This window comes from Numida meleagris, chromosome 18 (genome assembly GCF_002078875.1).
Source record: "Numida meleagris isolate 19003 breed g44 Domestic line chromosome 18, NumMel1.0, whole genome shotgun sequence".
NCBI classification, from domain to species: Eukaryota; Metazoa; Chordata; class Aves; order Galliformes; family Numididae; genus Numida; species Numida meleagris.
In genome coordinates this window covers 4,984,700-4,998,581 of record NC_034426.1, presented here as the reverse complement: position 1 = coordinate 4,998,581, position 13,882 = coordinate 4,984,700, and the positions used below count along the sequence as shown (strand labels likewise).

General features: G+C 47.1%; 1 protein-coding gene and 1 long non-coding RNA gene across 2 annotated transcripts; one reads left to right on the top strand and one right to left on the bottom strand.

The window, feature by feature from the left end:
• LOC110407846 lies at window positions 7–9,205 on the bottom strand. Its single transcript, XR_002444054.1, has 3 exons — window positions 7,818–9,205; window positions 6,851–6,945; window positions 7–486 (listed from the first exon to the last, which is right to left on the bottom strand). It is a non-coding gene; the product is annotated as an uncharacterized LOC110407846 (long non-coding RNA).
• Window positions 668–13,466, top strand: GUSB (glucuronidase beta). Its single transcript, XM_021415979.1, has 13 exons — window positions 668–927; window positions 2,369–2,557; window positions 2,712–2,893; window positions 3,390–3,532; window positions 4,042–4,229; window positions 5,073–5,225; window positions 5,736–5,914; window positions 6,550–6,696; window positions 7,611–7,695; window positions 9,203–9,379; window positions 10,001–10,136; window positions 11,406–11,543; window positions 11,994–13,466. The coding sequence occupies exons 1-13, from the start codon at window positions 697–699 to the stop codon at window positions 12,047–12,049; spliced, it is 2,004 nt and encodes a 667-aa protein (XP_021271654.1). The 5' UTR covers window positions 668–696; the 3' UTR covers window positions 12,050–13,466.

Genomic DNA, 13,882 nt, shown 5'->3' with positions numbered 1-13,882 from the left:
CGTTGTGCTTATCACACTAATCCCGAGTTAATAAACACTGTGGTGTATTGTAGTTCACTGAAACTCCTGTGTTGCGTGTTGCTTTTAAGGGGCAAGATTGAGCTGGGCTTCCTCGGCCCTTCTGAGGCTTGGGGAATCCAGTTCACCAGTGCAGAAGGACTGGAGCTCTCTTCCCTGGCAGGGGTGCTTTTATGGGCAGCAGAGTCTAGGGGTTGTTCGGTATCTGCACCCCAAAATTGTCCAGTGAAACTAAAATCCATCAGACGGCATTTCCTGGCCTCTCTGATAACACTTTCCATCCTGATGTTCTGAGGGACGCATTTTGAATAGGAAAACGTTACCGCGGTTCATAGGTCAGCCCAAACGCGACTTCCTAACGCACCGAGCGCTTTCCTGCTCGTGGCCGAGCTGCCGCCAGGTGCCCTGGGCTCTTTGCCAGGCCTCACACTCGCCAAAGGCTGCCGGGCCTCCCGCTTTCACCATAGACTACGGGAGAAAAGAAGAAGAAAAAAAAACCCCAAACTATCTGTTAAATGAATGAATGAACAAGTAAGTCAACAAATAAATGAATAAAACATCTCAATACTGCAGCAATACCACGGCGCCCGCCTACCACCCCGCGCCTTCCCGTCCCCGGCCGCGCACGGCACCACCTCCCGCTCCCGCCCCCCCGGCCGGGCACTGCCCACAACCAAGATGGCGGCGGCGTCGTCGCGCGGCGTGCTCGGGCAGTGCCGCCTGCAGCTGCTGGTGCTGGTGGTAGCGGCCGGGCGGGCGGCGGCCGTGACGGGCGGCATGCTGTACCCCCGCGAGAGCCTCTCCCGCGAGCTGAAGGAGCTCGGAGGAATCTGGAGCTTCCGCGCCGACTTCTCGCCGGGCCGGGACGCCGGCTTCGCGCAGCGCTGGTACCGGCAGCCGCTCCGGCAGGTAGCGCGGGGCTGGACGGGCGGGCAGCGCCTCCGGGGCAGCGGCTGCTGCGGGGCTCTCTGCCCGTGGGCAGCGCGCTGTTCCGCTTCCCCTCTGCTCCGAGTCTGCGGAGCGCTGCTCCCCGCGCTGCTCGGCTCGCGTCGGGGCGGCACGGAACGCACCTCCGCTCCTCGTGCTGCTGGGGTCATCCCGGCGCTGCTCAGAGCTCTGCTCCTGTGTGCAAGGCTGCAGCGTGCCATCGGCAGGCTCTTCAGCTGCCCCTTCCGAAGTGACTGAGTGCAGATAAACCGGGTTACAGTGTAACTTGGATCTGCTGTTAAATGATCCCCGGTTCCCTCTCTGCGCGTGTCCTGAGCGGGAAGGTGCATCCTTCCCCTTTTAGCCCTCTGACCAGTTTGGGGGCTAATTCTGGGAGGAGGGGAGAGCTGCGGGCAGCGCTGTGCCAGGAAAGAGCCAGAGGCGAGGGATCCCAGGCAGTGCCCCCAGCGGGGGCTGAGAAATGCGCTCACTGTTCACACATCAGAGAATCTCTTTCAAGGAGATGCACATTGCGGCCATCCCAGCCGAAGGCTTCGTGGTGCCAGGTGCTACAAAATCCGCTTCACCCCGAGTCCTTGTTTCCCTGTTAGGGTTTTGTGATGTCTGCTAAGGGGTGAGTTTCTCTGCAGCACCATACAAGTGAGCATTAAGTCAGCCCCGTGCGTGGAGCTTGTCCCCAGGCCTTCCTGGTTCCACTCATGGAAAGGGGAAGCGCTCCAGCTGTGCGCTGCTGCAACATCACGAGCGTGGCGGGTGCTAAAAACGAATGGCTCAGTTGTGTCATAGCATCCGGTTACCAAGATGTTAAATGCATTGCAACGCCGCCCGCCTATAATCCTCATATCAGTAACGAGCGAGTGAATTGCCACCATGGCAATTGCTTTTAAGGAGTGAGAAGGGCCACTCAGCCCACGTAATGAGGTACAAACTGTGCTTCCATGGGGGCACTGGCCCGAAACGTCCCCAGCTCCTGCTGCTGTCACACGGCAGCTCACGGGCTGGCACGCAGCACCCACACCAGGGAGCTGACACCGCAGCACTGCGCACCGAACTGCGGGAGCTGTGCGAGAGAAACTGTGCTTTGTGAGACAGCTCGGGCTGAGCAGCCACCTGGGCATTTTCCCCCCCCTTCCCTTCCCACTGTGCAGTACCAAAGCTGTTCATGAAAGCATTTCAAATCAGGAGGGGAAAAGATATCATCCTGTAGGAACAGCGCTTGGTAGTAAGCAGGACTCGTACAGGACGGACTACGCTGGTTTGTAGGCAGGTTCTTCCAAGTATTTCCACTTGCAGAGATGTCAGTGGAAGGGGATACCTCCAGCAGTAGAGGCTGCATAACCAAACAGTCGAATTTCTTCTTTTTAATAATTTTCTTCTTCCCTTTCTGTTCAATTCTTGCCAGACCGGTCCCGTTCTCGACATGCCAGTGCCTGCCAGCTTCAACGACATCACTCAGGACCCCCGCTTGGAGAACTACATCGGCTGGGTGTGGTATGAGAAGGAGGTGCTGCTTCCTCAGCGCTGGCTGCAGGACGACCTCAGCACCAGGGTGGTGCTGCGGTTTGGCAGCGCCCACTACTACTCCATCGTGGTACGTTGCACGGGTGGTTGTGCTTGGGTTTCCAAGGTCATGCTGCACTAAAATCTCAATGGCCCATCGCTGTGCTCCTTCCCCCTCCTTGCTGCTATGCTTGCCACAGAATCTTAGCCCTGTCTCTTGGACTCACGGCTGCCTTCTGTTGCAGTGGGTGAATGGAGTGCAGGTTGTGGAGCACGAAGGCGGCCACCTTCCTTTTGAAGCAGATATAAGCAGGATTGTCCAGCGCAGCCCCGGGGTTCCCTGCCGCATCACTGTTGCGCTGAACAACACTCTGACGCCCCACACTCTGCCTCCGGGGTCAATTCAGTACATGGATGACAAAACAAGGTGAGCTGCTAAAGCGCTGTCCTGTGAGGTTAACCCAGGGATGAGAGAACGGGGATTTGTTCAGCTGCTGTCTCATAAGACCCCGTGCGCAACTTAGAAGAGCATGGGTTGTGTTTTTACCAAAATTCATCAGTCAAGCAGTGAGAAGTTTAAGCTTCAGTGTGATGAGGAATCTATGCTGAACTATTGCATCTGTTTTATACACAGGGAACTGAGATTAAGTGATTTGCCAAGCTGAGTCAATGGCAGACTTGAGAAGCTTGAGTTCAGCTGGAAGTGCAAGTACCTGCTATCCTGAAGGATCAAACCCACTCAGTGCAGTAGATGTTTGTTAACTGGTAAAGGCCTTTAGCATAGCATCAGTAGCACTGCTGAAATACAGATCCGTCCTGTTATAAAGACTGCTTTACCAGCACGTTGCTAGCATCCATATGCTGCCTTCAGTTCTTGTGTAATGAAACATAATGCAGCCATTTTTCCTGTCTCGCTCACTCAGGTATCCCAAGAACTATTTTGTACAGAACATCAGGTTTGATTTCTTTAATTATGCTGGAATCCATCGCCCGGTTGTGCTTTACACCACTCCTTCTGTCTACATAGATGATATCACTGTGACAACTACTTCATCAGAGAGTGTTGGTAGGTTCAGAGCAATTACAGTAGCTACCTCCAGCTCCAAATGGAGATGGCAGGGGCAGTAGAAAAAATAACCTGCAAAGGTCCAATTGAATTTGCTTTGTAATGGCTTTCTTTTTAACCTTAGCTGGTCTAGTGCACAGCTCAGCAGTTGCTGATAAAAAAAAATAAAATTAGAAACCATAAGAAAAAGGAAGTACTCACAAGACTCTATTGTTAAAGTGAGAGGACAATCAGGTGTTTCTAGCAGTAGAATTCCTCAGCAGGGGCAGTCCTTCTGCCACTTAAAGAAGGATTAGCTCTAAGTAACAGATATCTGTGATACACAAATCTGCCTGGAAACTTCTGGACCTCAAGACAGGCAGGTCATGCTTTTATAATTTGTACCTTTCTATTGTTGCTGTTTTCCCTTGCTACTTAATGCTGCTGTATGTGAAAACCCTCCCACATGTGATGTATGTATTTTGCTTTCATGCCAGTCTCTGACTGTGTTTTGTTGTCCTTTGAACCAGCAATGGTGCAATATCAGATATCGGTAGTTGGCAGCGAACTCTATTCCTTGTCTCTGAATTTACGTGATCAAGAGGGAAAAGTGGTTGCTACAGGCCAGGGGCCATCTGGAGAGTTAAAAGTGCCAAATCCAAACCTGTGGTGGCCTTATCTGATGCACGAGAGCCCTGGATATCGCTACTTCTTAGAGGTAACAGTGACGTCTCTTCCTTTCTGCGTGCATTTCTTCTCACTGTATAACAGCATTCAGGAACTGTGTACAGCCCATCTTTCTTATTTTTGCTCTCCCCTGGATCCTGTTCACATCACTAGAATGGCGTTACTAATTATGCTGCAATCAAATCAAGCTCTGGATTCTGAATGGGAAGGTCTGTGGTGAGAAGAGCAGGGTGCACCTGGAGTGCATGCACGTGCTCTCAGACGTTTGTCTCTCACATTTATGGCCTGATCTACCTCCTGGAGAAGGACTGAAACAATACAAGGGAGGAGATGCTGCATAACTGAGAGTAGAGTCTCTGGGAAGCAGGCTGCTCACCTCTTTCACATATATTGCCATGCAATGAGCTTTCTTCCCACTCTGTAATGCAAGAGTGCAGCGTCCATAGAAAGCCTGGAGGACTCTGTAAGCTAAGGGTGAGCAGTGATACTGAGATGCAGAAACAAGGGCAGATGAGCTGCTGTGAGCTTCCAGAGGCTGGTGTTTGTGTCTCTTGTGAGCGGGTGACATTTCAGGCATTGCCAGGTATCAAGGCACAGGGGAAAGGAGATTGCCTGGGGCAATGAGATGGCATGGATAGGTGAGGAGAAACTGAACTGAAGCTTTTGGGGGTGGACGTGCTGCAGGAGGGCCTCATTTTGTATCCTCCAGCCTCCCCAGCTTCGTTTTCAGCCAGGCCTCGTGTCTTCCCCCAGGAAGTGACCCATGGCCTGGGGGAGGCTGGGGTACGGATGGGCCCAGTGCACAATCTGAGGGAGAGGAGGGAATCCCTGCCACCCCCAGCGCCTCACACACACCTTCCCTTTGGGAACCCAGGTGAAAATGCAGGCGCAGGCCAACGGCATGCTGCAGGAGGACGTCTACACGCTCCCAGTTGGCATCCGCACCGTTCACGTCACCAGCACGCAGTTCCTCATCAACGGAAAGCCCTTCTACTTCCACGGGGTCAACAAGCACGAGGATGCGGACGTAAGTGCGGGGCACCTCGCCGCGCTGCCACAGCCGTTACGTTCCTCTCCGGGCGCCTGACTGAGCGCAGGCTGCCGCTTCCAGGCAGAAATAGCGGTTCCCCGCCCTTAGAAGCAGGGCGGGCGCTGAGCTTTGAGCCGCGGATCTGCGAGGCACAGCTCGGCCACGGGGCGGCCCCTCAGCCCCAGCGGAGGCCCGGTCCCGCCAGGCAGAGCCGCTCCTCCCGCCCTGCTCGCCTCACCTCAGTGCCGTTCCCTCACCTCCCTGCTCGCAGTCTCTTGTGCAGAACGCCTGAGAAGAGGCAGCGCAGGCAGCTTGGTTACAGCCCCCCCTCACTGCGGCTGATTCTCCCAACACTTCAGCCTTAAACTGTCCGTAAGGTTGCACTCAGAAAGGCACAGAGTTTGGTCTTGTGTGCTGAGGCTGGAAAAGCTCAGCGCTGCCCAGCTGAGGTGTGAGGGGAAGCCCAGCCCTGCAATGCAGTAGGGTTTGATTTGTTCTCCCCCTCAGATTCGTGGCAAAGGCCTGGACTGGGCGCTGATTGTGAAGGACTTCAACCTGCTGCGCTGGCTGGGGGCAAACTCCTTCCGCACCAGCCACTACCCCTATGCTGAGGAGATCATGGACCTGTGTGACGCCTACGGCATCGTGGTGATCGACGAGTCCCCAGGAGTGGGGATTAAGATGCCGTAAGCAAAACACAAAGAACCATTCCACTTGTGTCTTTCCCTCCCACAGCTTCCCACTCCCACCTCGAGGCTTGTGACACCCTGATAATGAAGGCACTTTGCTCTGTTTAGAAATCAGCCTGTCTTGTTTCAAAGCCTCCCCCAGTGCCACGTCTGCCCACTGAGGTTGGGCAACCAGAGGGCGTTCTGCCACATGGTTGTTGTGTCATCAGCTCTGGCTCAATTAGTGAGCCCAAGCCATGACCCTGAACTGCACAGCAGCCTTTAGGGAAATGCGGGAGAAGCTGTTTTCAGTTTCAGTGCTCATCAGTGCTTACATACCAACAAGGTTTGAGTTATCCATTCCGTTTGCATGTAGAATCATAGAATCATTAAGATTGGAAAAGACCTCTAAGATCATCCAGTCCAGCTGTCCACCTACCACTGATATTGCCCACTGACCACGTCCCTCAGTGCCACAGCTCCATGGTTCTGGAATACTTCTATGGACGGGGACTCCCCACCTCCCTGGGCAGCCTGTGCCACTGCATCACCGCTTCTTCTGAGAAGAAATTGTTCTGATATCCAACCTGAACCTCCCCTGGTGCAACTTGTCTGTGATTTCACATCCTCACCTAGTCTTGTTTCCTTTTAAGAGAGAGCTTTGGGAACAAATCTCTGCAGCATCATCTCGTTGTGATGGAGGAGCTGATCCGCAGGGATAAGAACAGGCCCTCAGTTGTGATGTGGTCAGTAGCCAACGAGCCGGCATCAGAACTGCCCCCAGCAGCTTACTACTTCAAGTAAGTGCTTGTACACAGAGCTGAGGCTTGAATCTAGGCAAGTGGTGTACCTTCATGCTTTGAGATGGCTCAGAGAACTAGCCCACAGATGCAAAATAGAAGTGTAACTACTGCATATATTGAACCAATGTTCAGAAACATGTAATCGTCTCACCTGTTGTTTCTGAATCAGTAAACCTCTGCAAAATTGCCAGGAGTCCATTTGGTCTGAGCATCTCTTCTTGAGCCCAGGGTCGAGCAAAAGCAGACCTGATGGGAACAGGTTACCTTGTTACCTAAGAAAGCTGAATGGTAAATTCTCAGGCTGAGAATTACTATAAAGGTATAAAATACTTGGCCTTTAATTCTGTAGACAGTGTTCTTCAGTTGTGTTAATTATTTGTTTTATGGGTGTTAGTGACGCCCTACTTCAAAGCCACTGCTTTGTGTCCCTACAGACCCCTTGGTTTTATTTTGAAGAGATTTAAGCTTTGGATGGCCAAGAATAATCCTGCAATGGGGGTAGCAGACTGTCACTGATAGCTGTAAGTGCATTCAGGGAGAACTGTGAATTTTCATTTCTCAGAATGATTCACCACCCTTCTGCAATGCTGAGGTAGCCACAGAACCTCACCCTCCCATTCTCTCATTTCCCTCAGTTAGGGTTTCCTTAAGAGCAGCCAACCTGTGCCTGCTGTAGCGTAAGGTTAAGGCACAGTGTTTTTGGAGAAACACACCCAAAGTTGTAGCAGATAGTCAATCAGTATCCTGCAGTATTTACTTAAAAAAAAAAAAAAAAATCTGCCTATAAAACTGAAAGCAGCTTCAGATGTCTGAGGGAGCAGAAGGGCAGGGAACTTGGAAAAGCCAGGTTATTCTGGCCACATTGCTTCTCCATGTTGTTGATGAACTCTTGTTTTATTGCTTACAAACAGGACACTGATAGCTCACACTAAAGCTCTGGATCCCTCCAGACCTGTAACGTTTGTGTCTGATACTAATTATGCTGTTGATCATGGTGTAAGTTTACTTTAATTTCTATCTTTTTTATAATTTACACATTACATTTCTTAGTTCCTTTACAGCCCTTTCTTTTGTCAAATTTACTAAAGATATTTATGAAGAGACAGAAGAAAACTTACATTTTAGTTTCCGGCACAAAGCACTTTATACCATAGTAGTTGGCCAGCTAAAAAACCTGCAAGAGAACAGTTCTTGGTATTAAGTGGAGTATGTAGAATCAGCCCCCTGGATTCTGTTAACATTGTGATGCTTTGCTGTCCCAGTTATCTTGTCTATTAATGCTCAGGCTTTCCATTTGCAATTAAACTAAAGCTTAAGCCCCTTAAAACCTCTAACAGCCTTTATGGAAATCTAAAGAAGGAAACTATGTCTTAAATTCCTTCTTTAAACTGCTCTAGTAGGTCTTTAGCAGATGTCTGTTAACGTTGAATAGTCTAAAAGTGCTTCCAGCCCAAGTTCATAACTCAAGGCTTGTAGCTGTGTAATTAGCCAAAAGGTATTCCCCATGGCTGTCTGTGCCTTAAGCAGGCCAGAACACAAATCAAGCATCTGTTACACAAAGAAAAGATCTCAGTGGGAGTTCCCATGTCCCTTTTAATACTTGGTACTAGTTTGTGTCACTACTGTACAATAAGCACTCCAAGAAGGTGAGTTTGTAGGTTAGCATGTACATGATACTACCACCTGTCCTTGCTGGAAGTTATACTCTGTATTTCTTTGAAACTGTCCTACAGTTAGCAGGAATGGCCTTCTGTAACTCCCCCCCTGCAGGAAAAAAAACCCAGTGACCTTAGTTTCAAAGGTAACGAGCAAGTATTTGCTCTTGGATATCGCTGTTGTATCAGGCTGCACACACAGACTCTTCCCAACCCTGCTGGCATATTCTGACCAGCTTGAGGAGACACAAAGAAAACAAAACCGAAGAATAGATCTCACGCACTGCTGTGATATTAGAACTTTTTTTATTACAAAACATGTTAAGAGAACATTGAACAAGTTACATACAACATCACTTCATCTTTAGTAGGCTTTGTGCCCTTTTAGCATACTGTCTGTGTGGTAGAAATGGCATATAACTTGCAGAATGCTTATTCTTAGTATTGCACCATTGATGCACAAATTTAGTTGCTAGTCAAAATAATTGACTACTAACTTGACCATCATATTCCAATACTCCATAAGTATGTCTGAATGTACCAGCAAGCCAGAGACATCTTGGAAACACTGAAACTTCTAACAAATCTAAGGATAAAATAGGTTAATCTTGTCTAACATTTTTACTGTGGCTTAAGACTGTAAGGAAATGCCAAATTCATACACCATTACCTTGTAAAATTTAACTTTTCTTAAATTTCCTTCATGGGAAACATGTTGTGTTGGGCGGACTGGAACGATAGGAGAAAAGGCTGAATTCCACGAAATGAACCAACAAGAGGATTTAGTTTATCAGTGTTTGCATACGTTGAGCTCTGTGACAAAATGCTCCCACCTTGGTTTTTTGTAGGCTCCTTATGTGGATGTAATCTGTGTAAATAGCTACTTCTCCTGGTATCACGACCCAGGCCATCTGGAAGTGATTCCACTGCAACTTACAGCACAGTTTGAGAACTGGTATAAAACCTACCAGAAACCCATTATCCAGAGTGAATATGGAGCTGACTCGATTCCTGGACTTCACAATGTAAGTGTTACCTATGCTGAAGCCCTCTCTTCCTAATTTTCCCCTAGGTATGCAGTTTCCAACAGCTCTGACTGCTGGTATAGCTGCACTCCATGTGTAAAACATAAATAATAACACTTTGTGTTTGGGTCCTAAACTACAGCGTGCTTCCCTTTATAATTAGTCACTCTGGCAATCAAGCTATAGCTAATTGTCAACTTAAACCGACAGCATTTAAACCTCTCAAAGGAGATTTAAATCAGAATCTGTACTTTGGCATTCGCAGAAAATGCCTAATTGGAAGATGCAGCATTGGAGAGTGGACATCCATGTCACAATGGCATCCCACATAAAAAGGGATGTGCCCCTGTGCCTTTCACAATAAAGCACCCTTAACAAAGCAAAACCACATACTTTCCCCGAGGTAAACTTGGCATGACATTTTGTTTCCTCTTGCAATTTCTGTAGTTGCTAATCTCCAGTAAGCAGCCATTGTTAATGCAGTGGCAATGAAAAGATCAAACAATTGTAAAACTTGTCTTCAGGAAGCAGGCCTCCGATAAATGGGAAATTAAGGTATGGAGCCTTTGCTGAGATTAACTGTCACCTCCATTCAAAGCCACCTCTTTTTCCTGGCTGTAGGATCCACCTGTTATGTTCAGCGAGGAGTATCAGAAAGCTATGCTGAAAGAGTACCACTCTGTTTTTGACAAAAAGAGGAAAGAGTATGTGATTGGGGAACTCATCTGGAACTTTGCTGATTTCATGACTAATCAAGGTAAGCTTATATTTACATTCTAAACAACTCTCCGTTCTCCCTGCAGGTATAAAATGGTTTACGACACACAGAAAGAATACTGTGTTGTAGGGTAGGACAAAGGGACCCTCTGCTTTTGGAGACTGAACACAGCTGGTTTCTGTGACAAAATCCAGTGTGACTAGAGCCAGGAGGGAAGGTCCTTCTGGACTTAATGCATTCTCTTTCTCCAGCTTGAGCTCCCAGCTGTTCCACCTGCCAAGATGCTAGCCAGAACACGGGGCAGTGCAGGAGGGCAGAACACAAGGGAAGCTTCTAAGCAGAGACAGCTTACATCTCTTTCTTGGCCTTCTTCAAGTCAGAGCTTCAGCTAGCTTTTAGGGAAGCATCTTGCTTGCTTCATATTTCATCTGCAACTGCACTTAATAATGCAGCACCACAAATAAATGTATTATTAACTTGGTGGAGATGTTTAGCAATGGAGGGCCAGATATCACAATGGTTGACAACAGTCTACTATGACACTTAACCCACTATTAATAGAAGGTAAGTGCATTTATGAAGTATGGGGCACTACAGTGCAGTCACACAAAATAAACTGTTGTAACTCAGAAGGAGACCTGGTAAGGAACCAATTAGGCATATGCCACCTACAGCAAGTTAGGGTGGTGAGCTGTCAGTGTTAGTATCAGGCAGATAAACACCATCTAAAATAATCTGTAGAGCACCAACATAGGTATTCAAAAGCTAAGTGGTCACAGAGAAGCAGTCAGCAAAGGAAAAACAGGTTCAAACAGGACAAAAGAAAAAACTTAAGCAAATTTACATACAAATATGCAGTTCCAGACTCTCTACACGTTGCAGTCACTAATTGTAGTCTCCTATCAAGTCTAAAATAGGCAAAAAGGATGTGGACACCACTAAGGGATAGAACAGCCAAACAATTAGTAATTGACATTTTCATCATCAAGTGACAAGGTGGCATTAAGGGCAGAAGTAACATCTGCTGTAAAAGTAATACTGATGAAGTTAATGGACATACCTGAACTATCATTGACTTCCAGTTGTAAATGCCATGAATTGCAGCTATATTGCTCTGTTCTATCAGTTGTTCTGGCCAAGATCACACAAGTTACACTTGCCACGCTCCCTGCTGTATCTGACGTGTAGAACTAAGTGCATAGGTCTCTCCCGCTGAACCTGATTTAGAACATACGTTGAAACAATTCATAATAGGGGGATAGAAAAGCATTTTGTATGTAATTGCTTTATTTTATAACTTCTCTACAGGGACCACGCGTGTTCTGGGGAACAGGAAAGGAATATTTACCCGCCAACGACAGCCCAAGTCAGCCGCGTTTGTTCTGAGAGAGAGATACTGGAAGATTGCAAATGAATCAAGCTGTCTTCCTCCTATAATAAAATCACATATCCTCTTTCTATAATGAAATGAAAAGGCATTAACAGCTGGGTATTATGCTGAACTTTTTAATTAAATTTCTGTTTAAATAGTATTTGTGCCTGACAAGTCTTGCAAGTCTAATGCGATTTCTAGTCCACCTAAAGTAGTTACTGTGACACAAAGTAGATCAGAAACAATAGCTTTACTATGCTCAGCCATGTCTGTAGGCTTCCTGTTTCCAGGTAGTAAAACGAATATTCAGTTTCAAGGAGCTAAGGTAGGCATCCTGACTGAGGTATCTGTTTATAGCAAAAACAAAACAAAACAAAAAAAAACAAACCCAAAAAACATAATTAAAAAAAATTACAATAGAAATCAATGCAGAAGACTTCAGAAGTCCAAGCTAGTCTAAATGAGCATCACTTCCCTCAAATGCAAGTGAGGTTTTCCAGTTATACTTCCCTAACTGCTACCACTCAGCTCACAGCACGTCATCCATGGGATTACCGACGACATAACTTCTCTTGTTTAAAACTGGACAGAACACATGGGGCTGGCTGAGAAATTCTGAGAGTTAACAGCAATTTGGGAAGCGTGCGAACCACTAGTTCTATGAGGATACCCAACATACTCCAGTACAGTATGGAATTCATACCACAGCAGCGAGGTGGAATATGTTGGATAGGTAGGTATTACATCAGCTGAACCTTGCTTAGAGCTATTTAATCACAGTACCAGAACTGCCACAATTAGATGCAGCTTTACCTTGCAGCATGGAAGAGCTTCCTTCATACTAAGTTTTCATTATGCTCTACAGGAATAGTATTCTAGAGGGCAAATTCAAACTAAGCCTTTTTGGTAGTGGCCTGAAGCATTCTAGGGTAGGATTATGTGTACATTAATGTGCACATAGCATACTACATTACTGTCTAGAGTACTAACTTCCCTTTTAGGCCACACACCAGTCTGAGAGGACTCTCAACACCAGACTTTAGGCTATAATAAGTAGTGCCAGCACTCACAGAAGAGCCCAGAACCTGCCAACTTCTTACTGCAAGCTCGCAGGGTTGTCCCAACAGCAGCATCACCCAAGGCAGAACACCAGTGGAAGCTGCCCACTGAATTTTGGGACGATTACCTAGTTTTGTTATTCCAATTCATTGATACTGTGTGAACCTGTTGCTATGCCTACTTCTTCTGCAACTGGTCTTCTGCTTGTACCTCAAGAAAGAACTTGCTCGTGTTGTGTGGTGGCCAAATTCTCTTTCCTTTGGATGTGACACATTAGAGACCAACAACACTTCCCATTGCCACGTGCAGAATAAGCACATACATGTTTACTGCAGACTTCAAGACATTTTTACTTGAACTTCTAGGGGGAAAAGAAAAAACATGCTGTCGGCATTCCTCGTGGTTACACTTGTGTGAGGTTTACAGACTTTCTCATTAACTAAAAACCCAGAATATAGAAGTCTATCAATATTAGAAAGACACTTGCTCAAATGTAACCTGAACAGCGTACTGAAGCCCACTACCAGTGTTTGAAATCAGTTTCAACTTCTTGCCCCCTAGATAGTTTTTTTAAAAACCATTCTCCTCCCCATTCCAAGACAGGATGACATCCCAACAGCTGCCACATCAGAATACAGATCCAGATTTGACATCGTTAATGCATTATAAACGAGGGCAGAGATAGCTACAATAAACACAGGACTTGCAGTTTCAGAAAAGAACGCTAGCTTTTCATTCAGTCCAACAAAACATATGCAAAGTTTAATCTCCACATATATGGAAAGCACACATTTCAGTTCCTGCTTGTTCTCAACAGCTCAGTGCAATTGTAAACTCAACCCATGTACCCAACCCTTCCTCCCAAAGCTCCCATCCTCCCTGCTCCCCACCATCCCTGTCCCCCCAAATCCAGGCAAATAAACAGCAGTTTCCAGCTACTCCGTCATTTTGTCAGAGGGGAGTTAAAACACACCTGAAGAACCAAGGAAAGAAGGAACTGATTAACACACTCAACGTTTTTTGCATGTTACTTCAAGAACTGTAAGCAGTAAAGCCTCAGTTCAATGCTGCTCAGCCGTTACACACTCATGTGCACACAACATTCAGCAGGACGCAGTGAAGCCGCAGAAGTTCTATACAAGGGTATTCTCTGAAGACCCAAGTGCTTTAACCCTTCTACTGCTAGCATACAATTGCTTTGAAGGAGATCACAACTTGGTACATTATGAGAAACAAAATTACAGTACTGACTTTAAAAACAGTTTCTAAGGCTCAGACTGAGTCCAAAAAGGCCTCTGATTGGGTTTATTCAAGCTCTTATGTTCGGACTGCATGAATGCAGCATAAAAATGAT